Source organism: Alligator sinensis, unplaced genomic scaffold (genome assembly GCF_000455745.1).
Source record: "Alligator sinensis unplaced genomic scaffold, ASM45574v1 scaffold1322_1, whole genome shotgun sequence".
Lineage (NCBI taxonomy): Eukaryota > Metazoa > Chordata > Crocodylia > Alligatoridae > Alligator > Alligator sinensis.
In genome coordinates, this window is record NW_005842116.1 from 2,233,276 (window position 1) to 2,258,401 (window position 25,126).

General features: G+C 52.4%; 2 protein-coding genes across 8 annotated transcripts in view; both read left to right on the forward strand.

Annotated features, from left to right (window-relative positions):
• The window catches only part of PLEKHA6 (pleckstrin homology domain containing A6), a 60,548-nt gene extending 45,731 nt beyond the window's left edge, over positions 1–14,817 (forward strand). For all 7 annotated transcript variants that reach the window (XM_025205436.1, XM_025205435.1, XM_025205437.1 and 4 more), the window contains 9 exons: positions 772–921; positions 2,623–2,752; positions 3,622–3,731; positions 4,400–4,582; positions 5,280–5,444; positions 5,883–6,046; positions 6,366–6,508; positions 7,957–8,080; positions 9,539–14,817. In XM_025205436.1, coding sequence (XP_025061221.1) covers positions 772–921; positions 2,623–2,752; positions 3,622–3,731; positions 4,400–4,582; positions 5,280–5,444; positions 5,883–6,046; positions 6,366–6,508; positions 7,957–8,072 — 1,161 coding nt within the window. In that variant the 3' untranslated portion in view covers positions 8,073–8,080; positions 9,539–14,817. The remainder of the gene's footprint in view (positions 1–771; positions 922–2,622; positions 2,753–3,621; positions 3,732–4,399; positions 4,583–5,279; positions 5,445–5,882; positions 6,047–6,365; positions 6,509–7,956; positions 8,081–9,538) is intronic.
• Positions 14,818–17,226: 2,409 nt separating this feature from the next.
• Positions 17,227–21,086, forward strand: GOLT1A (golgi transport 1A). The gene is made up of 5 exons (XM_006024775.3): positions 17,227–17,301; positions 18,680–18,771; positions 19,488–19,666; positions 20,144–20,207; positions 20,701–21,086. The coding sequence occupies exons 1-5, from the start codon at positions 17,277–17,279 to the stop codon at positions 20,737–20,739; spliced, it is 399 nt and encodes a 132-aa protein (XP_006024837.1). The 5' UTR covers positions 17,227–17,276; the 3' UTR covers positions 20,740–21,086.
• Positions 21,087–25,126: the final 4,040 nt, after the last annotated feature.

Consider the following 25,126-nt stretch of genomic DNA (forward strand, 5'->3'; position numbering starts at 1 on the left):
TCAGCAGATACTCCTGGTGCTCTCTGCGCTCTTGTTTGCATCTCCATTGAGTTGAGACTTGCCTTTGGGTTCCCTCAGGGTCCCATCTTACAAAGCTGGGGATGTGCCTAGACACCTCAGTGATGGGAACCCTGTGTGATAGAGCATGGGCAAATCAAAAGCCTGCCAGCAAGAGTTTGGCCCATCTCCGTTGATTTGAGTGGCTTTGCTGAGCATCTTGCCCAGGGGCACAACATTTCGCACCCCATGGGTTGGGGTGGCCAGGCTGGGATAAGGCCATCTGTTGGGGGATAGTTCCTGAGGGGGGGGCAGGGCAGGGGGGATTTCCACAGCAGTATGGGGGATTATGCTGCCTTGGCACAAACATGACATTGAGCCAAATGGTCCATGTTCCATAGAGCAAACCCTTCTCGCTCATGTTGGTAAGTATGAGGCCTGACCATCATATGCTGTGGATGTGAACAGTCTCCCACCCTCTTTTTTCAGCGAGGTGTGGGGGAGCAGCTGGGGAGTGTTGTGGGCAGGGGTCTCCCCACCTCCTCTTCAGAGGGAGACATGGAGCAGGGGGCCCTGGAACTCAGGGTACTGGGGAAGGGGTGGGACACAGACCTACGGGATCCTGGAGTGGGTGCTCAGCCCAGGATAGGCGGGACCAGCCGTGGGCTCCGCACTGCCGTCTGTCTGCCTGTCTCTCACTAACTTTCTCTTCTTTTCTGTTCTCATAGAAGCTCTGCTCTTGTGTCTAACACTCTGGCTTCCTCTTTGCCCCAGGAACCAGGCCCGCCTCGACCTCCCCTTCCTAAGTCGTATGTACCCCTGGAGTCTCCTCCGACCGTCCCTCCGCTCCCTAGCGAGAGCCGCCTCTGGCCGTACCCTAGCTCCCCTTCCTGGCAGCACAGCAGCGAGGCCAAGCGGGGACAGGTATCAAAGCACCTCCAGAGCGGACTCGGGGTCTGGCAGTGAGCAGCAGCCTTCCCATTACCCCACTAGGAACCAGCAGCAGCAAGCAGGAGAGCCATGCAGCATAGCTGGGAGGGTAGAAAGCAGGGTTCGTGCCCCTCTCCCTCCAGCTGCAAGCACTGGAGGTGTGTGGGGAGTCAGCAGACATCTCGGGAGGACTGGCAGAGAGAGGCTTAGGGCCAGGGGTGTTCACAGTGATGGTGCACAGCCCAGCAGGCAATGTACATGGCATGTACTGGGCATTGGGGCATCCAGGTGCCAATGCCAAGGGCAGATGCAGTCCCCACCCTTTGCAAGGACATCATAGGAGCTCTTTGTCCCTTAGCTGCCCATGTGCCGGCAAGGCACTGAACTTCCCAAAGGACAAGGCGCTGACCTGGGCTTGGGAAGACCTGGGCTTTATTCCTGTCTCCACCCCTGACTCAGGAGCAAGTCACCCTCTCTCTCTGTACCTCAGTTTCCCCTCGTGTCAAAGGGGAAAACTAGTAACACCTACTCCTGAGACCAGTGCCTGTTGGAGCTTGCAACGAAAGAACAGTGCACTCAGTTGATAAACCTTTGCTTGGAGACCCCCTATCTCTTGTAGTGCCATTAAGCTAAATCGGGGTGCTGGATCCTCAGTGAAACTGTGAATCGCCCTTTGCACCAGCCTCATCTCAGTGCAGGGAAAGGGATCCCATGAGAGCCAGCTGCAGAGCTGCAACCATCAGGAGCCCACAGCTGGCAGGGAGGACAAGGGAGAGACCCTTCCTCCCCCTTTCTCCCATCATTGTGAGTCTTGTCTGTACGGAGGGAACACCACTGACCCTTCACATCCAAGTGAGAGGAACTCAGAGGTGTTTCTCCCCTTCGCTTGTCTGCTTTCTCTCTTGCTCTCTCTGCTCCACCTGGGATCATTCAGCTTCCAGTTTTTGTGGGCTGAAATGTGCTTTTGGGGCTCTGGAGCCCAACCCTGACCTTGCTTATGCTACTGTCACCCCACTGATTTCAGGAGTGTACAGAGGGAGGTGGGGGGTGCTGCCTGAGAGCAGTTTTGAGCCAGATTTTAGTGCCTAGACCACTAGGACCTGGACATCTGTGACTTTTAAACTCCTAGGGCCACATTTTCAACATGCACCCCCAACAGGTGCACAAAGTCTTGCAGCCAAGTGCCTAGTGATATGTACAAGAAGGATGTGCGCATGGAAAATAGTGCACATATGAAGCAGGGAATGGTTTTCATCTCCTACAAGGAGAGCCATGTGTCCTGCCAGGCCACATCTGTAATAAGCCTGCTGAGATCCCAGGTACTGTCAGACCAGCTGGTCCTGATCTGCGCTGGTCCCTCCTGTGCTGCTTTGGAGTTGGTGGGCCCCAGACACAAACTTGCCGCAGACTCAGCCTGGATAGTGCCCACCCTGAATCATGTGTTTTGAGCTTCCTTGGGTTGGGTGGTTTGGGCTGAAACCCAGGTGCTCTCTGGGTTGTCATTTCCTGGCTCTCTGGAGTTGTGTGCATCCATTTGTCCTTTCTGTGTCAGTGTGCACATTGTCCATTCATCCCCACGCCCCCTCCAGCGGATGACAGGGGTAGTTGTCCAATGGCAGGTCTCTTCAGCTCTCCTGCTGCCAGCCCCCTCCCCAGCCAGTCGCCCGCTCACCAGAATCCTCTTTCTCTCCATAGCCCAAGTTGAGCTATGAGCAGAGCAAGAAGGACGCTCACCGGACGGCCGTCTCCAGCGCACCCGTGGAGGGCCTGCTCCTGCAGACGAGGCAAGAGCAGGAGGCCGAGAAGCAAGCAGCTCTCAACAAAGGTACCAGCTGCAGGCCCTGTGAAGGTGGTGACACCTTTTCCCTGCCCAGCCTTTGGGCTGGAGGTGCCAGAGGGCCAAGGTCTTGGACATCCCCAGAAAAAGGAGGCACCTCTTTGACTTTGGAGCTAGGGGTCTCCCTTGCAGCTGTCAGGGCCCAGCAAAGGATCCTGCGAAAGGGCATGGGGTTAGGGCAGGTCATACCAGCAGCTCCTCCTGCCCCTCTGGGTATAAGCTCTGACATGCTGCCACAATTTCAGGAGCTGCAAGGCCCTTGGCGTGCCGAGGTGAGGCCCATCTTCAAGTCGCAATAGATTTTCTCCTTAGTGCCACCTCCTCCCCGTGTCAGCACATCATTCTCCCCACCCCATGGTGCATCTGATGCACGTGGCATGACTGGATTGGCCTGAACGTTGTGACAAACCATGAAAGCCCAGGACATGTGCGTTCTGCTCTGGGGTCTCTACCTTACTGGCTACATGACTGAGAGAGCATATGGCTTCCCTTTGCCCTGCCTCGTGGGCTTCTCTGTAGAAAGGGGCTAGAGGTATTGAGCCTTGTGCTGGTGCTGAGGGCTGTGTTCATTGATGTTTGCAAGAGATGCTTAGGGAAACGCTGCTCGCCTTCCCCATAGAGTCGATATATAAACATCTCCCCATCCCTGCAAACGCCCTCCCCCTCGCCCCCACTGCCAGGGGCAGGTTGTGCAGGGAAAGCGAAGGGCCACAAGCCAGGCAGGCAGCACATTTCCATATCCCTGGGTTCTGGAGAGCTCCTGCCTCACCCCAGCAGGGATGGGACCCTCAAGATGGGTCGGCAGCTGCTGTTTGGGGTCTCACAGCTGAGCATCCCTGTTTTCTGCTCCACCCCAGTTGGCATCGTTCCCCCGCGGACCAAATCCCCCACAGATGAGGACTCAGCACCCACGCTGGGTGTGGTGAGGAGGAGCAGCAGCAGCACGTCCAACGGGCTGAACTCCCGGGTACTGTGCACTGTGCATGTCTCTGCATGGGGTTTGGGAGTCTGGGCTGAGGCAGAAGGGTGTGGGGAGGTGGGAGCACACGTGGTGCTGGGGCTGGGCTGGTGGCAGAGGGACAAAGGTGAAGTCCCTGGAGGAGGAGGAAGAAGCCGTCTGGGCAGCAGGGGTCTGGTTGCAGCTGCTAGTTAGTTAAGAGCTTCCTTTGGCCTGCCTCGAATGCTGGGAGCTGCAGGGGGAGAGGAGCAGGGGCCAGATGTGCCCAGAGAGGCTCTGCTTAAATACTCTTTCCCTTCACCTCTGTTCTCTGTCACTGAGAGATATTGGTTGGGCTCCGGGGCCTGTGGGCTGAGCCAGTCTGGCATTGCCTGCACTCTTGTTCAGCTCTGTTGCAAATGCCTGAAGTGTCGCCACACATAGCAGCCTTCAGCTTCGCCAAGGCCCCTCAGTCCAGCCCCGCAGCTCCCTCAGCTGGTCCAGAGGTCATCAGAAGCAGAAGCAGCCGCTAACAAGCTGGCTTTGTGGCACAGAAAGCTTTCCCTTGTGGACTGAGTCGAGAACAGCAAGCTCATTGCATTAGGGACCAAAGCCTGATCTGAACTTCCTGCACGGGGAGTCTGTTCAGGACACCCGCGGGCATGTGCGTGACCCTGGGGTGCTATGGTTCTCCCCAGGAAAGGCCAAAGAGCGCCGTGTTCGCCAATGAGACCAAGACGAAGATGAGCGTGGAGGAGCAGATTGACCGCATGAAGCGCCACCAAAGCGGCTCCATGAAGGAGAAGCGTCGCAGCCTGCAGCTCCCGGCCAGCCAGACACCAGATGCCCCCAGCACGAAGGCTCCTGCCTCCTACAAAGTGGTATGCTTTTCCCGGGCTAGCACTGGGCATGGAGCCTTTGTCTTGTGTCCCACAGGCTGTTTGCAGAGCAGTGCCCCAAGCCCACTGGAGCCCAGACCCCACTGGCGCTCCCAGGCCACTTCCCCCCTCATGGGCCAGTCCCTGTTGTCTCTTCGTATAACAGAGACCTGGAGGCCACGATGGGAGCTGGCTGGTAGAGTGGACACAGCACTGGGCTCAGACTCAGGAACCTGGGGGTTCTCTTCCCAGCTGGGCCTGTGCAACTGAGCAGGTCCTTTTCCCCTCCCTGCTCCTCAGTTTTCCCTTCTGTAAAATGGAGCTGTCCTCTGCCAGGTGCCCAGAAATTCACCAATGAAGTGCTCTGCAAGACCTGGCTGGGAGTGGTCAGTTGTGGTAGGAGGTGGGGGAAGTAGAGTCTGTGGTGAGATGTATGGAGAGAGCTGATGAGGAAGGGGCCCATGGCCAGGTACCTGAAGCAGGCTAGGTTGGCAGGGAGATGGGGAAGAGCCTGCTTGGGTAAAATCAGGGGAGGGGTTTCTCCAGGACTGTCGTGCAAGGCCGGGGTGGATGGGTGAGAGGAGCAGCAGTGGTGAGGTTTCTGGAGAGGCTCCTCCAGCATTGTGAGCACTGAAGCCAACTGGGGTGCCACCCTGCCAGCCCCCCGGCCCTGAGTCAGCAGTGTGGTGGTGTGTTCCAGGTGCGCCGACACCGCAGCATCCACGAGGTAGACATCTCTGACCTGGAGGCAGCGTTGCGCTCCGAGGACTCGGGCAGGGTCTACGAGACACCGAGGGAGGAGATCGCCCGGCTGCGCAAGATGGAGCTGGAGCCGCAGCACTACGACGTGGACATAAACAAGGAGGTGAGACCCTGCTCCACTGGTGAGGGCCTGACAACACCCCCTCAGAGTGGCAGCGGAGGGAGGCACCAGAGGGATGCATGCGAGGAGAGAGCAGCCCTGCGAGACAGCACCTCCATGAGGACCTGGGCCTGGGCCGGTGGGAGGAGAGAGTGGTTCCTGGCTTGAAGGGACAGCTCCAATCCCATCTCTTAGGGCAGGGGCTGGGCAAAGAGGACTGCAGTGCAGGGCATGTCCTGGACATCCTGGGTGTTGTCCTGTTTTTGGCCCACAAAGAGGAGATGGAGGAGGAAGGGGTAGCAGAGCAGGAGCTGACCATGTCAAGAGGAGGGACTAGGCACCAGGCTCAGGACGGGTGCCCACTGCTGAGGCCAGGGTGCTCTGCCCCGCTCCGGCTACAGCCTCACTCAGTTACCACACTCGAATTAACTTGAGTCCCAGGACTCAGCACCTGCCTTTGCCTCGACCCAGCTTTCCACCCCGGACAAGGTGCTCATCCCAGAACGGTACATCGAACTGGAACCCGATGCTCCCCTGAGCCCTGAAGAGATGAAGGAGAAGCAGAAGAAAGTGGAACGGATAAAGACGCTCATTGCCAAATCCAGGTGAGGCTGCTGCTCTGGGCCCGTGTCAGCCTGGCTGTGCCCACCATGCCACCCACCTGCTAAGGGCACTGCTGGTTTGGCTGCCCTATGTTGCTTGCCTCCCTGTATCCATTCCTCACCTTACCACCCTGATTACCTATTCATTTGCCCAGTAGCTCCTGGCACTGCTTAGCCCTCCAGCCCTTGCCTGCCCACCTCTTCTGCTACCTCTTGTTGTTCCACCCATCAGTTCCCTGCATATGCTTGTCCTCCTCTGAGCATGGGGACGTCACTGTGGGGGGCAGCCACAGGGAGATAACGCCAGTCTCTCTCTCTGCAGCATGCAGAATGTGATTCCTCTGAGTGAGGGAGAGGTGGATGCACCCCAGGACACAGAGACTCAGCTCCAGGAGCAGGAGAAGAGGATAGAGATCTCCTGTGCCCTGGCTGCAGAGGCCTCCCGGCGGGGCCGCATGCTCTCTGGTAAGGTGCTCAGGTGGACATGAGCAGCAGTGACCCCATGAAAAATGGGGCACAGGAGAAATTCCTAGTCCCCAGGCCAGAGAGGTGCAAAAATAAAAGGCTGTGGAATTTCTGCCCATCGTGGCTTTACTGCTTCTCAGGGCAAGGCACAGAAGCTAGGGCTGAAGAGAAGGACCAGGGATAATGCCCTGGGGCAGGAGAGGAGGTACAGGGAGAGGCCTTTAAGAGTCAAGTAGATGAGTGCATGGGTCTGGATCCCCAGCTGATAGAGCCATGCTAATTTACAGACACTGAGACTCCAGCCTGTGCAGTAAGATTCATGCCAGAGCTTCCCCCATTGGACTTGGTGAAATCGTGCTCCTGCAAAATAGGGTTGGTGCCGGCTGGTTTGAGTGGGCCCGCATCTCCTCTCACTGCTCTGCCAGTGTGGACTGATGTCCCCAAAGCCCATTACACTGCCCTGGCATCAGAGCAGAGTCCGGCCCTTGTGTTTCACACTGCATGTGTCTGAAATGAGCCAGATCCTCAAACAGGATGCAGCCCGGTTAACTCTGATTGCTATGCACGGTGCTTGCATGGACTTCAGTGGGCATCAGGTGTGAACAGTCAAGGGGAGAGCACAGGCAGTGCGTGGGACCATGCTCTCTCTTATGCCAGGGAAGTGGCAGCGGGCCGGATTCAGCTACTCTGATCGAGTATAGTACCATGGAAGGTAACAAAGCTTTGCAGCTTGCATCAGCTGTGGACGTGGCCCACTGACATGCATGGGGTTTCTCCCGATTTACTCCAGCATGGATGAGAGGAGGATAGGCCCATGCCATATAACATAGTGTATGTGTCATTCCAGGATGGATGTATAGAGCCACTGTTTGACCTTTTGGAAACTGCAGACCTCCAGTGCTGTGAGGAGTACAAGAGCTTTAGTGCAACTGGCTTTAAAAAAGAGGCTGCGGGAACTTTACAAAAATGGTTTCCTCCCTTTTCTGTCACAACATTTTTCAGACCCCTAAGTTTTTCACTTCTCGCAAAGAAACTCCATCGCTTTCTTCGGTGAAGACCCTTTGACATGTGGTTGCCCCTGGTCTAGGAAATGCCTAAGTAGCAATTATAACAACAACCGTGGTGGCAGCCCCCCCTTGCCTGCACAGCACGCTGGGAAAGGCCACGCGGCAGAGTGGGCATGGTGCCCCGGGACTGCCGCCCTGCAGACAGGTGCCATGTGTCCTGTCCTTGCCTTAGTCCATGTGGACCATGTGCAGAGCTCACGTGTGCGTGCTTGGGGGGACTATTTGTCACTCTCTGTTGTTTCAGAGCATGCTTGCTTCCGGCCTCCCTTCCTTTTTTCAATCCCCAGCTCTGTCCCCTCCCCGCTTTCCCCTGGAGTCGTCCTCTGCACTGTGGCTGCAGTGTCATGCTTTTCATACCCTTTCTCCATTTCTCCTTTCCAGCTCAGTGTGCCACCCCGAGCCCTCCCACCTCCCCAGCTTCCCCGACACCACCGACCAACCCCCTCTCGTCTGAATCATCCCGGGTCGCCGACAGCAGCCATTTTATGCGTGTCTGAGCCATGAAGTAAGCACCTTTTCTATTGTACTTCATCTCACCCCTCTCCATTTTGGCCTCGTGGCAGGGGGAGCTTCTTACTCCAGAGACGTCTCTCCCCGGCTATCCATGCATTGCTTCTTGCCCGATTAACAGTCTCCTGTGCCATGTTAGTCCAGTCTCCTCCTGTGGAACAAGCGCAAGGGGTTTTAACCTTGGACCACCAAGGTGCCAGGGTCAAATTGAGGTAAACCAGCCTCGCTCCCCTGAGGCCAGCAAAGCCACTTTGCTGTTTTACATCAGTTGAGAATCTGGCCAGGTTGCTGTGGAGGGTCAAATGCCTGCTCCAGGAGCACAGAAGAAGAGCTAATGGTGTGAAGCTTGTCAGGAAAGATGTCTTTCTCAAAGCCCACTTGTTTCTGTCTACCCGCTGGGTCAGGAGTGGGTGGGCTTCGGGGCAGCTAAAGCTCCATTGCGGTCATCTAGACAGGCCACCCTTTTTCTCCACCTTCACCAGGCATTAAATCAAATACACCTGAGGTCACGGGCTAGGTTCTTCCTTGCTTGCATCCGGTGAAAAGTAGAAATGGCCCCAGAGACAAAAATTAGAGGAGAAATAGAGACTGTCAGGCATGAGAAATGCTACATCCCTCTCTGAGTGGTGCTGATTCTGTTTGCCTCATGAATAAACCCACATAAATCATGGGGAAATATGACCAGCGATCTGGATGTGGGATGTCGGCAGCTTCCAGAAGTCCTTTGCCCTCTAGGTAGCTGATTCCAGGCCTGTGTCTGGTGGCTGCGTGATGCCATACGTGAGCTGGGATTGATGGGCTTTGGTCTTGGTCCATCTTACGCACAGCACCAACCACACACAGCTGGCACTAATTGATCCCTCTTCAACACTGAGGCTAAGAACTAAATCGGTCACAGGGACGACATTCTCCTTTTGCTGCTAAGGAAAGGCAATCAGGATGAGGGCTGAAGCCTGTCAGTCGACTTTGTGTGTAGGAGAAGCCTGTGCTGTCCCAATTCTGGTGGCAGCCTCAGGCCCGTATCCTTCCCCAGCACTAAACTTGCTCCAAAACTTGTTCTTGTCTCTTCAACTATGTCAGGGGCCAATTACCAAACGAGGGGCTTTTCTGCCTGGACTTAGGTGTAGCTTCACCACAGCAGACTGCTAGTGCACACATGGCCCATGCCAGAGTGGTGTGTGCTGGTGCCAGGCTCCCCGGTTTGAATGAGCCTTAGTGGTGCTGATCGTACCATGCATCTGCTTACCCTGTTTGCATGAAGGGTTGAAGTGTTTCAGCCCCCCTCCCCAAGGGGACTATAATCAGGTCAGATCCTCAGTGGAGCCCAAGAGCTAACAAGGGTGTTGTATTGTGTTAAGCGGGGTGTTCCTGTCGGGGATCAGTTTTTGTGTGGCCCCACCCAGAGCAGGCAGGCCCAGTCTTGCACTCACTGTCTCTCCTCTCCTCCCTCCAGCACAAGCCCTGGCTGCTGTGAGCGCTGTGAAGTTCCACGGTGCCACGTTTTAATGCGTAAACACGTGCACCCCACCTCGACCACCAAACCTTTCCTCCGGCCATTGTACTGGTTCTCCCTGAGCCCCTTCCTCTACCGAATGCTGATGTCCGGACTGAGAAGCTGTGAGCTGGCACCTGCTGCCAAGGAGAGCATGGAGGAGGGGGCCTTACCTCAGGTCCAGTTCTCCCTGAACACTGGGCCTGTTGCACTGCAGGAAGAAGCACCATGGGCGGGCGGCCTGCCTGCTGGAGCTGGGTACCAAAGGGCACTGTGTAAATGGCTGCAGCTGCTGCCAGCCATTGGAGGGACAGACGTTGCAAGTGGAGCCAGTTGTGTTCTGGGAGATGCGCCTTCTTTACAGCAGGCGTGGGCTTTGCGTGTGCAGCTGCGTGACCGGGCTGTCATGCTGAGGAGGTGACACTAACCTGGAGGGCATGGGGTGCCCCTTCACTTTCCACTCTGAAACCCTCGTCTCCCAAATTTCCTCCCTGTGAGAAGCTTTGGTGTGGAGACCGAGCCATCGCTGCAGGTGGATAGCATTCCAGTGCTTTGCGGACCTCGGTGCCCCATCATTGCTCCATGTGCTCCCTTCCTGCCCTGCTGCCCTCTCCTGGCATGGCTTTCACCATCGCTAGTAGCCACCTTTCTCTGCACTCACGCTCACAAGCATCCATGGGAAGGAAGGGAACAGCAGGCATTCAGGATGGACAGATGGAAATGGCAGCAAAGGAAATAAAAAGCTCCCAGGCAGAAAACGGGAGTGGTGATGGGGACTACGAGGTGATGGGGATAGAGCTGTGTCTGTGAAACGCCAGTACGTCTCTTTCCAGGGTGAAGGGTGGCTCGGAACGGCAAGTCTGTGCAATGTATGTGGACATGTAGCAAGGGAATAGCGGAAAGATTGAAGGGATTGATTGAAGGGGCTAGAGCAGCCCGCGTGGCCTTGCTTAGTAGCCAGGCAAAGCCTTGATGTTGTCTGGGGCCAGCAGAGATCCTTTTGCAAGTAGAGATGAGGAGAAAGGGGAGATGGGCTTCAGGATTATTTCCTCCCTGAGCAGGCTCTGGCTCATACCAGCAGGTGCCTCTCACGGAGTTTGTGTTACTGCCGGCAAGGCTCATTTCTTGCACTTCTTTGGGGATGGGAGTGGGTGAGGGAGGAACTGGTACCAACACATACATGTGTACCCGCCCACACACACATGCACATGCACACCACGTAGTAACCTTGGCCTGCTGCAAGAGGCACGTAGCACTAGACTGGGCACACTTTGCTGTAATGTTGCCACGGCACCTGTCACATCGGTATCTGAGTGTCCCATTTCGTTCCGGATGGAACCGCTGGGGCATTTCCTTCTCTGACACCCACGCATCTCCTGCCCCAGGTTAAAAGATGTCCTTACTTAGCTGCTGACTTGGCAGGTGGTACGTCAGTGCTGTAGCTGTCTCTTCCCCTCATTCAGATAGCAGTACCTTGCTCCCAAATGGAGCAGAACCTGAGCTGTGAGGCCTGGAGGGAGCAAACCCTTTAACTTTGAGGTTGCAAGCCAGCATGAGATGGATGGGACTGGGAAGGTGATTCCTCCTGGAGTCAACTCATCTCTTCCTAGCCCATGGCTGAGATGCTTGCATCCCTCTGGGAGGCTCTGCTTTTGCAGCTGGGTGGCCCCTGGGGGCAATCCGGCGTGACCATCCTTACCTGGAGAGCAATCCTGCACTGGGGATGGCCTTGGAGGGACTCGATGGGTCTTTTTTGCCTGTGGCTCCCTGCTGTGTCACGTGTGAAGCAGTACATGGACACTGCCACCCCTAGCTCCCTGCACTAAGGTGGATAGACCCCTCACACCTACAGTTATAGGAGCTCCTCTGCCCTTTTGGAGTGACAGCTCATGGTGCTGACTCCCTGCTGCGCCTTCCCTGCTCCTATCAGAACCGATGGCATGAGCTCACTCCTCCAGATGTGACTTCATTATTCTCCTAATAAGTTGAGGATTAATCATTGATCTGGAGGCAGGGGCCAGGTCATAGCAGAGACTTACTCAGAGGCTCATTTCAGTTCAGATAAAGCATCTAGGAGGTGGTTGAAGCTCATCTGTGCTACCAAACCATCGGTGCCCATAGAACCAGACCTAGCGTCTCATGAGGACACGTGGTCTGATGCTCGAGCAGCATTCCCACTGCCAGCGGAAATCACTTGAAAAGGTCTCTCTAAACGTCCGCTCAGCTTACGCAGTGTTTGGGAGGATGACAGCTCTTTTTATGTTTCCAAGCAGACTTTCTTGCCCTTCTCAAACTTAGGGCTGCATGAACAGAGCAACTCTATCTGCTGCTTGGAGCGGGCTTTGCAAGGATTATGATCCCCACCATGACATGGATAGATGGATTTTCCGAGGCCTCTGACAGCCTGGCTGTTTCCTTCCAGCCATCAAAGGGAGCTGGGCTCTTTTGCAAAATCCAGCCCTATGTTACACCACGAGATAGGTCTAGTTTTATCCCAGCAGCATTCTTGCTCTCAAAATCTGGGTAGAAAAGGCAGGTTTTGCCTCGGAGCGTAGATTTCTATTCCAGTGATTTGACAGACGATGTTTTAAAAAATACCCACATCGGAAATTGAGGCCTCTGCTTCAACACTGAGAGTAATCTGGGCTGGAGATGATTTGGTTTTCCTGCTTCAGAATCTCATTTGTCACGAGAGAAACCGCAACATATGGCTGGGGTTGCATGCGAAATGGGCCAGTTTCAGGATACTCATCTGAACTGGAAAAGGCCAACGTCAAGGCTGCTTTGGTAACATATGTCGAGCCTTTCTCTCAAGAGCTCTGATTCCTCTCCTCTCATACACTTTCCAGGGTACTTTAAGTCAAAAGAGCCCTAAACTTATGAACTGTTGAGTCCTTGAGACTGGAGCTCTGTGTAGAAACCTTCTCTGTTGACCTGATCGCAGCTGGCCACCCGCAACTGAAGTGGAGTCCGTAGGAGACACGGGTGCCAACGCTCAGCGCTGATTGAGATGGCGTTTTCTTCCCTCCTACCCCAGCTGTGGAGGGAAAGCGGGCTGGCTGCTCACCATTCAAGCAGACGCTCCTTCCTGTCTGAGGAGCAGTTGTTCTAGCTTGGCAAGAGGCAGACCTTAAATGGAGCCTCCTGCCTGGGAGGGACCTCTCTGGCGTCTTCCTGGGGAGAGTTGCTTGTCTCTGTGTCATCTCCCCAGATAGTCTAGTCTCTGTTGGTCTTCTATAATTTTGGCAATACGCATAGCACCCCAGGAAAGAGGATCCCCCCCACTGCCCTGTTGAATCAGACCTAGGAATTTCTTTCCCTCTTCATTTTAGCAATACACAGAAACATCCCAGGGGAAAAAATAGTTCCGCTCCCCTCCTGGAGTCCCATACAGCCCCTGTTAGCTCATAAAGCTGGCCCTTTATTTTGCTATACATGCCTTAATATATGTTTTATGGAAATTATACATTTATATATAATATATATATTTGGTTTGTTTTTTTCTCTTCTTTTTTGGGCGGTACTGTTTTGTGCTAATTTTCTTTCTCTTTCAGCAGGGCTGTTCGAGTCGGCCCCGCCACTGAGTTACAAAAAGCAGATTCTTTTCCAGTTTATTAGAAAAAATATCCTATTTAAAAAAATATATATTTTCTGCTTTTATTAAAAGCAAATTTATTTAAAATAAAGTATAAAAACTGTAAGTTTGAAGAAACAATGCATTTATTTCCCTGTTGCTATGACAGTGCTCTGTGCAGGGCCAGATTCTCAGCAGACGTAAATCGGTGTAGGGGATGTTGCAATCTGATTGACGAGGGCTGGAAGTCTGGCCACTAGGCGCAGGTTATGAAGACGTGTAGGATTGTACCATATCGGGCACCACCCAAGGGACCTCGCTGGTACGTGGTATCAGGAGGAGATCCTTGCTATGTATGTGGGTTTTTTTAATCTTTAATTTAAATGCTCCATTTGCCCCTCACGTGTATTCTTGTGAATGGGTTTTCTGTCATGATGTGAATAGAGCAGCAGCTCTACAGGCTCCTGGACTGCAGTCCCTGGGATACCACTAGCCCAGCTGCCCCCCTCACCCCCACACTCCCCAAGCATGTACGCAAGGGTGCGTGCACCTTTTCTTGCTGCAAGCGTATTCCCAGAGATGAAAGGTGGTGGCTGAACTGAGAGATGCTGCCAAGCCTGGGAGCTCAGCTGAAGCAGGAGAGCTCCACTGGGGCTGTGTCCAGAGCTGGATCCAGGACCCCTGAAGTCAATGGAAAGGCTTCCACTGTCATGGTTGGTGCCTGAGATCATGTTGGCATTGCCAGGCCAGTGCCAGCCCCACAGTGAGCTTCTCCTTGGCTCTTGGCTCAGTCCCATCTCCCATCCTTGAGGGCTTGCTAACTCTAGCATCATCCCAGCACAGTGCCTGGGGGAAGGGGTCTTGTGCATTCAGAGGAAGGGGTGGGGGATGAAGACAATCCCACTCTTCAGCACCCTTAAAAGGGTTTCCCATGAAGAGCTCCAAGGTCACGGGGACAGCACGGGCACCTCCCACTCAATGAATGACCATGTTGAGTCTGTGACCAATCACTACTATTGTCACTTTAAGAGTTTCCAAGGTTACAAGCTGGGAGCTTGCAATAAAGTGGGTTCCAATCACCATATTGCAGTATTGTGGAACTGGGGGGGGTGTTATTATTATTATTATTATTATTATTGTTATTATTTTAATGTTTAATTTTATTTCGTTTTGGTTTGGTTTTTTTTTCATAACACCATCATATACCAGCAACTCTTGTAATCGAGAAAAACTATTTGCATTGAAAAAAGAAATCTATTTATGCACATTAATATTGGGGGGGAGGGAGGGGAAGTGGGCAAAAACTTGATTTTTGCTAGTGTTAGACAAATAAAACTCTCCAAGAAACCATGCAGTGTCAGTGTCTTTCTTTTTGTATGAAAGCGACCTTAGATGACAATGATTTGAATGGTAAATCAAAAAGACTGTGATCAGACAGCTGTAGCTTTTCAGCGGCTTTAAATCTTCCAATCAGAAAAAGGGGATATAATCTTAACCCATAATGAAACCTGTGGTAGTTCGCTTAATTTTCTTTTTAATTTTCCCGGTGGCATTTGTTTTAGATGTAGCTACTAAATGGTTGAATCTCACACCAGGGAAAAAAAATGCATTTGTACCTTGCAAGTTTGTATAAAACGAATAAATAAAAATCAATGGTTTGTTAACAGACGAGTGGTGGAGCTTTCCTTTCTTGCAATTTTGCCTAAGATGCAAACTTTTCTTTCAGTTTTGCCTATGATGCCGGCGCTCTGGGCATTGAAAATATTTGGGGTTCTGATTTTCTCCAGGTACTGAGCACCTGCATCTCTTCCAGCTGCCAACTGGAGGTGTAGATCCTTTATTATGTCTTGCACTGCATTTTATTTTTCATTGTTCTTCCCTGTTTTGAGGTGCTTATGCACACAGCCGTTTGGGTTGAAATGGTTCCTGTTGGGAGTCTGTCCATAACTACTTTGAAAGTTTTCGCTAAAATAAGAGAATGACACTAGGGAGGAAAAACATGTATTAAAAAAAATCTTATCCTCGTTTCAATTAAGACCTCCACTGCTTCTCGACTTGGAGAAGGGATTTGAAGTTTGAGGGTGAAGAAGCTGGTGGGATCAAGAACATGTGTTTTACCATCCTCGTGAAAAGTTGCACAAATGTGGCTAATTACGAGCTTCTGTAAAATGTTGGCTCCCCATGCTCAGTAGAAACTGGTTCATTTGGCAGCTACATGCTCCAAAGAGGGGCCCTCTAGAAAAACCATGATGAAAGCCTGTATCGTCACCAGAGTTTCAATTGAGGTTGCACAAGCAACCAACAGTCAGGCACATGCTTGTCTCTGCAGCCCAACTGTTCTTGAAGTGCTGTGTTTGTATGTAATAGCAGGATGCAGGCCCAGATCCTGCTTCTGCTTAACACAAGGCAGTGTGGCCTAGTGGGGAGAGAATCAGACCGGAAGCCAGGCCATCTTGGTCCTCTTTCCAGTTCTGCCGCCACCCTGCTCTGTGACAGCGAGCAGTTCTCTTCCCTTCCCTATGGTTTTTGTCTCCTGCTTGGATGATGCTTCTGCATGTGCGTGATGTCCAGGTAAGTGCACTCTGTTAGAGCAAAGCAGGAATATCACTAATGGCAGCCCTTGTTATTATTCAAGCACAGTCCAGACTTGCTGTGGTCTATATTGCAGCTGCATAGCAGCTTGATAGTAAAGAGCCTCCCTGATCGTGTAGCCAAGGCATCACCCAAAATGTTTAGCTTTAGAGTGCAGCCTGGTCTGTACTGTGATCCCAGCTGTACCAATGTAAATGGGAGAACTACCTCCTTTGGGTTCAGGGGAGTTGCCTTGGCTTTATACTGGCGTAGCTCAGATCCCAAACTACTCCACCCTGTTTGTGGCAGGTGAGAGATGGGAAAAACAGGCAGCTGAAGGAAGGACTGGATTTTGTGCAAGCCTGCAGCTTTAAGCAAGTGAGTTTGCTTCACCTGTGCATCTAAGTGCTTTTCTACTGTAGATGAGAGAGGAGCTTCCTTGCAAGGGCAGCAGATCTAGATGGAGGGCAGCAAAACCAAACCAAATCTGAGGGTCACATTCATCCCCCAAAGGGTGCTGCTGAACGTGGAGGTGGAAGGGCAGAAACTGCCCCCCAGAAAGATGATCGTGACCATGTCTGAATAGCAAACACACCTGCTTGTTTCTGGAGCTGCCTGTGAAGGTTCTGCAGACGAAGACGGAAGAGGAGGTGAGGCCAAGGGATGGCTCATCTCTGACCCACAACCCAGCCCGCGCACAAAGGCTCTGCACCCATTCATGAATCAGGTGGTCGGCGCATAGGAGTATCTCCAGGCATCAGATGCAGGCAACAGATGCTCTGGGCAGTGTAATTAGCCCAGCACAATGAAGCTCCTCTGCTTGCCGCTTGCACAAAGGGTTTGTCTCTGGAATGTCTGAGCAAGTCATAGAAGAAAAGAGCATCTGGCCGCATCTGCCACAAGGTAGGGTTTAATCGGGCATGACGATGGGTGAGGTAGTTATTGTTCCCGTCTGACCCATAGGTAACAGGGTTGGGCCTTTGCAGTGGGCCAGGTTGGATGTAAAAGAAAAGTTACTCACTGCCTGTTGGCTGGGGTGGGATCTCTCCTTGTGTGTTGTTTGTAAAATGGACCTTAAGCAAGTTGGTGAAGCTAGGCCATTTTTTCTGGTACTATACCTAGCACCAAATACATGACTGGGCTCCTAGGCACCACCTCCACATAGATCATAAATAAGGAGACAAAGCAGGGGAGAATCAGGTGGTCCCGCTTCACCAGATTCCTCCTGGTTCTCACTGCTGTGAGTGCAACTACAATTGGGCCCTTTTATAGGGGAGACTGGGGTTGAAAATAGGGAGCCCTGAGCCCTTGGAACAACACGGTGCCCTTGACACAGTTAGCAGGACCTTGTGGTTCAGGCCGTCTTTGTGAGGCCTAGTGTAAGTGCTTTCCAGCCTGTGCTGGATTCACCTGGAGGTGCTGAGCTCCCTGTTAGATGCTGTACCAACCTTACTGCCCCTGCCAGGAGGTTAATGATTTGCAGGATGACGTGGAGGTGAAAGGCCTTTCCAAGGGTCACAACTTGCACACCCGCCCCAGGCCGGGACAGGGAAGATGGTGTCTCTCACGGATTTCCAGAGTAAGTAAAGGATGCAGCCTCTGCTGGGGTTACTTTTTAATGATGCCCTGGTGACCAGGGGGAACAGCTTCCATCAGAGACAGGGGCCTGATCTGCTCCACGAGGCATGTGAAGCCGTGACTTCCAGTGCAGGGCTGGACCAGGGGCAGCTGGGCTGGACCAGAGGCAGCTGTGCTGGCTGCTTTCACTGGAAGCATCAAGAGTAGGGAACTTGTGTCTTGCCTCTGCCCAAAAGGTGTGAGGCTGGCACTCTGTGGGCTCCCTGAAGGGCATTTGACACAGAGTCAAGCACTAATTTCACTGCTTTCCACAACAATAACTCAGCACCACTGGCAACATCTGGGTCTAGGTTTGCTACATGGGGTGTGTATGGGGGGAAGGAGACAGCAGGTCAAGGGTAAGAGGCATTTCTAGGACTTGGCTGCAGAGGGCAAGCCCTGGATTGGACTGTGGGAGGGGCTGTGGGGAGGGGGAAGGGCATTAGTAGAGCTGTGTGGGGTGGGGAGGGCAGTAGGGCAGCCCAGGGTTGCTGCTGCATAGGGGCTGCAGGTCAGGACTGAGATGCTTGGGGAAAGCTGGGGGTGTGGGTGCACTGAGTCCAGAGCTAAGACAGCAGAGAGGCTACAAGACAGGATTATAGGACACCGGTAGAGCTGTGTGGCCTGGGCAGATCATGAGGGCAGAAGGTTTGCAAGCCAGGCCTGAGATGCTTGGCTGAGCTGGGAGCCTGGGGAGTCTGCTGAGTGCCGGCCTCCCATCACCCCACCTGAGCACCAAACTCGTGGCAGAGAGCAATGATGAGTGAAAGGCCGCTGTGAGCAGCCAGCCTTCCCTGCCCTGCTCAGGCCTCTCTGAGTTACTGCTCAGGTCGTCCGGTGGGCTTCTCATTCCTCTGAACCCGTGAGACATCCCATCCTCTGCTGCAGTTTGGCTGGTAGATACAGTGGATAGCACTGAGGTTGTGATCCAAACCCCTTTCAAAACAATCCACCAGTATGAGGTGGGTGAGGATTAGGATACAAATGAGATGGAAACTATTCAGAAAGGCCCTATTAAATCATTCCAATGGTTTTTCAACCAGTTGAACTTCAGACCAACTCTTTTTCCTCCCTTGGATATCAAGCGACCAAGGCATTTGCGAGGTGTGCTGCCAGCAGGGTGGAGGGCAACCACCTAGGATAGCATGGATAGTGAGAAAGGGTACATAGATAGTGGGAAAGGGTGACCAAGCCATGCAGCGAGGAGGCAGGGATGCGGTGAGGAACCTTAGGCCAGGTGTGGTGACCTGGGATAGTACTGGGTAGGGCTTTCTTCACAGCAAGCGGGCTGTCTTTGTGGTCTGCCATGCCCTTAACCTCAGCCCCTCTGCCTCTTGCAGGGATCGGTGTGGGAATCGTGGGTTTTGGCCTATTTTTCATCCTTTTTGGGGTGCTCCTGTACTTTGACTCGGTTCTTATGGCCTTTGGAAATGTAAGTAGCTTGAACCCTCGCTTCCCTGCTGCTCCCCGAGGGCCAGGATGGAAAATTACAGCCCAGGGACCTTCTATCCCAGTTGCTGCTTACGTTGAGGGAGCAGTGCCAACCCCCTAGTCAGATGGGGCTAGCTGGTCAGTGCAAACCCTGCTTGGGGCTGTGCAGATGAATTCACAGGGGTCAGGCCAGGTGCTGAGAGGTGTCCTCCCCTCTGCCCTCACCCCCACAGCAGGTGCCAATTGGCTCCTTGGCAGACAAGTTCAAAAGAGAAGCCATGGTTCAAGCCACATGGCAAATGAGCTATATTCCCCCAGAAGTGTTGATGCCTCCAGGCCAGGCTTGAAACCCTTGGTATTCTAGCATTTATTATAACCAAGGGGATTTTACTCCATCCTCCTGTACCTTCTGAATATCCGTTCCATGGGCTTAGGCAAGAAAATATAAACCTGTTTCCCTGCTGAGTTAGGGTGCGCTTCTGGGATTGCTGCTGCAGAACAAAGCCTCTGGTGACTTACGTGTCTGACCCATGGTGTTGGTTGTATGGGTGCCAGCAGCAGACAGGGAGAATGCCACTGTGTTTGCAGGGGTTGTCCAGGGTGGCTGATGGGGCATGGAAGCACCAGCAACTCGCCCATGGGAAGGGAGGATGAAGGGAGCGCGCAGAGCTGATCTCTTTGAACCCACCCCCTTCACACCCATTTCCTCCTGCACAGATCCTCTTGCTTTCTGGCTTAGTCTTTATCATCGGGTTCAGAAGGACTTTCAGCTTCTTCTTCCAGAGGGAAAAGCTGAAGGGCACCAGCTTCTTCCTCGGGGGCATCATCATTGTCCTCCTGAGGTGGCCTCTTCTTGGCATGGTGCTGGAGGCCTACGGCTTCATTAGCCTCTTCAGGTAAGTAATTCTCTCAGTGCATTTCATTTCAATTTAAGGTTAGCTGGTCTTGGGTGAGAGAGAGCACTCCATGGATCTGGGCTGTGCGGGCTGTACAATGAAACCCCATTCCCCTTGGAAGCCCCTCAGCCGGCATCTTCGTCCAAAGCTTCCCAAAGCGTTGTGCAGGCATGAATCTCTGCACCCATATGCAGGGAAGTAAATCAGGAGTAAGCTCACTGACTTCAAGCAGAGCTTCAGTTTCCAATCCACTTGGCCCTAATTTTTGGATGCTTTTGTGGCAGGCACCAGTGGATTCACACTGATGGACAGTTGGGGGATACTTTCCAGCTGGTGGACCCTTCTAAACCTAAATTTACTTGACATAGCTGCAAACCAGGAAGAGACCCCCCTCCCTGCACCTAGATACAGCCCTTCCCTCCTCCAAGAGGACAGATCTCAGCTCAGGGATTAACATAGATCTTTATTTTGTTCCAGGTCTTTTATCCCAGTAGCTTTTGGATTCCTGGGAGCTTTGGGAAATATTCCACTGCTGAGCAAGGTGAGCAGGGCTGTGGGGGGAGTTCACACTGTGTGGTGTATGGATTTGGGTTTTGCAAAGTGCTGAGGGCAGTGCCAGTTACACTGTTGTGAATTCATAGTGCTCTAACTGCCTGAGGCCTTCCTTCTACATGGTAGGACGGTATTTCGCTGCCACCTGCCAGCCAGCATGTGGGAAACACCTACTGTGGGATGGCACTGTTGGTGCCTTTTGTGTTGGAGGTCAACATAGGAAGGAGCCCTACTAATGTATATTTAGCCATCTACATCTGCTCAGTAAAGGTCTGGACAGTATCATCTGTATCAGAAGATGTAAGCAGTGAATGCAGAGTCATGCGGAGAAGACTTGTTTTCAGCAGCAAGTAGCATTAAGATTTGGATTTGGGTCCCTGTGGTTACAATACTAATTGCATATCCAGGGTAAATTATCATTGTCTGCAGCTCTTTGAACATCATTCCATATTACTGCTAATCAGTTACTGTTGCTGTTGTAGCTGTTCCAGAAACTAGGAGACAGCAACTCCTTGGTGTGAGCTAGAAGAAGGACCTACACCTAGGGAAATAACTTCTAGACATCCAGATCCTTGGACAAGGTGCTTTCTTTGCACATGCTGTTAACATCAGTCTCTGCAGGCTGAGACCTCCTTGGACTATACATATCCTCCTGTTGTGACTGGAGCAGCATGAAGACCACAGATCCTCCAGGAAACAGTGGCTTACTATGGAAAGTCTCCATCATACAAATCTAGGCAGAGGCTTGTACCTACCCAGGTCTGTGTTTACAAGAATGAGGTTCTCAAATCAGGGACTTGTACCAGTTTGATTCTACTTTTTTCCAATGTTCTTATGAGAATAAAATTTTCTGTGGATTAAAAGCACATCTGAGATGCTACCCTGTCTCATGAGCACTCACTGCCCAGTGCATGTTGTCCGTCCTCCAGGGAACTCCAAAGCTATCAGTCCGAGGAGTTACTCCTTTAGCTCAAATCAAAGAGATTTAGGAATGGGTTCCTGGCTTCATGTCTGGGCAGCTCTCCTGAATCTTTCTAGCTGAAATGGCATCTTGCAAAGCTGTTGCAGATTTGAACTGAGTGGTTTTATTTTTCCTGGAGAAGCGGTGATGTGGACTAGCAGACAGGCTTTCCAGCCTTTGCAAGGTTCTGACAGAGCTCAGAATGAACCAGAGGCCTTGAAAAGAGGGGTCAGATTTTAAATGGGTGCCAAGTGCCTAGAGAAATGCAACCAATCAGTTTTGATACCCCCTCCATTAAATAAGGAGTTGCAGAGAGTTGCTGCAAACAGGGAAGTTATTGCACAGCAAACCTGAGGTATCTATTACTAGGTACGCTACCTGAACTCCTGGTGTGGGCCCTCTTAGTCCACCCTGAGTGCTTTTGGGCAAATAAATTAATACATGAAGTGTATTACATTGCACAAACCTGCCCACCCTGTCTCACTTGTCTAACCTGGTTTGGGGGGACAGAAGGTGCATCCCTCAGTGGCACCCCAGGGATACAGCATAGACGTATCCGACATGTGTCCAAATGGTGAGTTAGTGCCAAATGACTCTTGCCCTGTACATTTGCACCTAGCTTGCTGCACGCGCCTCTCCCCATCCAGGCAAGCCCTGAGTGACAGGGGGAAGGGAGGCCTGCAGAGCCATTAAGAATGTCAGCCCCTCTCTGATTTGCTAAAGGATTTGGCTTGAGGGAAATGTCCTCGTTATTATTATTTTAATCCTGACTTTTCACCATTTGAAAAACCATTATGCAGCAGGTGCTCGAACTGCAGCACCTGAAACTATTTGCCTCTCTGCTTGCTGTGCCTTTGACGTGAAACAGAGACCTGCTGCTCTGGCAGAGACACCTACAAGCTTGTGCCTACAAGACGCTTTCCTGAACTGGAGCCTGCTTCCATTGGGGTCTGTGGCAAAACTTCACCATTGACTTCGATGGTGTGGGATCAGACCTGGTAGCAGGATTCTGGAATACAAGGAAAGAGTCCTGTGTCCTGGGCCAAGGCTGGAGGGCTCTGTGCTGCAGGAGTTCTGGGTTATGGAGGACCATGCAGGTAGACAGAGGAGAAGGCCTTATTCAGAGGGAGAGAGGGTGCTCACACCCTGCTTGAGGCCCTGCTCTACTCCCTGGAGAAGCCCAGGGTCTTGGGGAGACAATGGGGTTGCAAAGCCACCCTGGTGTCCCCTCCACCTGGGCTGCTTTCCTGGAGGTGCTGAATCTGGTGGAGGTTTTGCAGCTGCCTGGCAAGTTCTGAGAGAGGGTGCAGAGGTTACAAAAACTCCCATTAAGCCACATAAATGTTTCATGACCTGATCCGAGGGAGGCGGGGGGGGGGAGTTCCCCCCCTTGTCATGTTCGCTGACCATGAAAACCAAACAATATTTAGGGCTATTAATTAATAAAGAGCTGCTGAGAGAGAGATAGAGGCAGGTCAGGAGTAAAGAAGGCTGCTCAGGAAGAGGCTGGTAATCCTTGCCAAGTGTTATAGGCTGGGGGTTGTGTTTTGGGGGGGCCAATTTTACTTAACTGGAATAAAATATGAGGAAAAATGTCCTCTGTGTGTGGCCCGGGGATGAATATTTCAGTCATGCATCATGCATGTGAAGAGCACTAGGCCATGGGGGCAGTTAAGTCGCAAGCCAGTGCTCTTTGTAGTGCTGCCTCCGCCTCACAGGTGTCTGCGAAGGTGTCACGGTCCTGCCAGACACGGAGCCACCTTCCAAAACTGGTGGTGAGGAGTGACTTCTGCTGTGTGGCCGCTGGAGCCTGCCCTCCTCTCACGCTGCTGTGACGCCAGCTCCTAGGAAGGATGCTGGGGTCCCTCGAAGCCTGGCAGGAAAGCCCCTCGCTGCTCCATCTCTGTCCAAGAGAGTGAGTTCTTGCTGCTCTGGCTCTCTGAGCCATCCTGCCGGCGCCTTCCCTACCTGCGAGGTGAGTGTGTTGCATCAGTTCCTGTAACTGTGATGATCCTGGCACTAAGGAGCAGGCTGTGAATGACCCTCACACCCATGCACCAAGCCAGAGCAGGTCCCCTTGCTAGTCATACTGGGGGAGCAGAATGGTCCCTGTGGAGCCCTTCATGCTCCACAGCGCTGCAGCAGCCCATGGTACATAGTTGTAGGTTGGTAAAGCCGTCGTAGGCATCGTCTTCAGCACGCAGCCTCTGTTTGCCCAGGGTGAGGAACTGTGAGCAGCATTTGCTGTCTTGTGTTGGGTTCACATCCAAGCCCAGCTCCCACGGACTGGGATGAGAGCTTTGCCAGAGTCGGTCTTGAGTGGGGGTGACTAGACGTGCCCCTAACAAATAACAAACAGCACATCTCCATAGTTCCATATCTATTTTAGTACAGCCCATGGGCTGACACCTTGAGGGAGAAGGGGCATGATGTGACAATGCAGGCACTAAGGGTTGAGGTGCTCAGCACATGGGAGCCCATCCTGACTGCCTGAAAAATGCTCCAGGGCTACTCCAGGTTGATGAGGTGCTTCATGATGTCAGACCCCATCAGATGGGCATGGGACACTTGTGTTGACCTTATTACTGGCCAGCATGAAGAGAGCCAGTCAACACCACCTGCCAGAAATGAGCAGGGCATGTAGACTAAAAGAGTCTGCCCCCTTTATACCATAGACAATGCCTATGACTGCCTTACCACCCTACAACTACGTACCGCTGTGGTTACTGTGCATGGGGAACTGTTCCTCTCATAACCCTTCCATCTCATGGAAAGATTTTAATTTAGCATTAACTTAATGAGGCTTTGAAATCTGCTCTCCATGGAGCTTGTGAGGGGGCTGGATGCCACAACCTTGAACATAGCATAATGGGAGCTATGGGTCATGTAAAGGGCAGCGGAGCTGCTTCGCCTGTGCCTCAGTTGAGATCCCTGTTCCTCCAGATGCCTTTAAAATGTTGGCCTTCTTTCAGCACCCCCCCCCCCCCCCGGCGAACGGGGGGGATAGAGGAGAGAGGCTGAGAGCATGCCAAGACCCTGACTCAGTTCACTGTGCTCCCAGCCTCCTGGAGAATAGCCAGGGGCGAGGGACAGCAGGTCATGGCAAATGCAGTCGGTTTGTGGGGGAATGTTGTTGAACAGCAAGGCTGCCCCTGAGCATGCTTCTGCCTCCATAAGGGGGGAACTTGACTCTGTTCCTGCTGGTCTGCTCTATGTTTTAAGAGCCAGCAACTAGTCTAGGCACCACTTCTGCCTTGTATGATGACATCCCTGGCTGTAGGCGCAGGGCTGGGTTTCACCCTCTCTCTCACTGTCCCTCAGGGTTTAAGATCACATGTATTAGTTTGAAGGGTACCATGGACCACCTTAGCCCATGCACCCATCTCACAGCTGTCCACACTCTTGCTCTTGCACTCCCATTGGGGTTGCCAACCTGCTGGAGGCAGTGCAGTGAGATGCTGGACTTCCTTGGGAGGAAACACAGGTGTGTTATCTGTACTGCTTTGTGGTTGTGTGGAGATGGAACCAGAGCAAGGCAAAAAAATTTTTGACTAAAGATTCAAGATGTGATTGTTGAGGGGTTTTATTTTTGGGTTGTTTTTTTTTTTTTGGTAGACTCAGGTTGGCCAAAACATTTGGCAAATGTGTGCCAGTTTCACCAGATTGCTTTGGTAGAAAAATAAACCTAAAAAAAAAGTCATAATACAGGAAAAGACTCTGTTCTAACATGCTCTAAATAAAAGATCTCCATTTTGAAATGATGCCATTGGTAAATGATGACATTTGCTGCAGTTTTATGTTAAAAAAGAAAAGAACCATTTGCAAACATTCAAAAGCAAACCAAACTCTTCATTTAAGAAAAAATGGGTTACAGCTCTACACATGACATCCCAGGGGATGGGCTCACAGAGGGCTCACAGTTAGATACCACGAAAGCTTGTGGGCAC

Coding starts and splice junctions, on each gene's coding strand:
- GOLT1A (XM_006024775.3), top strand. CDS start 17,277: ATGGTGTCTCTCACGGATTTCCAGA. Junction 17,302..18,679: donor GTCTCTCACGGATTTCCAGA/GTAAGTAAAGGA, acceptor TGCCTCTTGCAG/GGATCGGTGTGGGAATCGTG. Junction 18,772..19,487: donor TTCTTATGGCCTTTGGAAAT/GTAAGTAGCTTG, acceptor CCTCCTGCACAG/ATCCTCTTGCTTTCTGGCTT.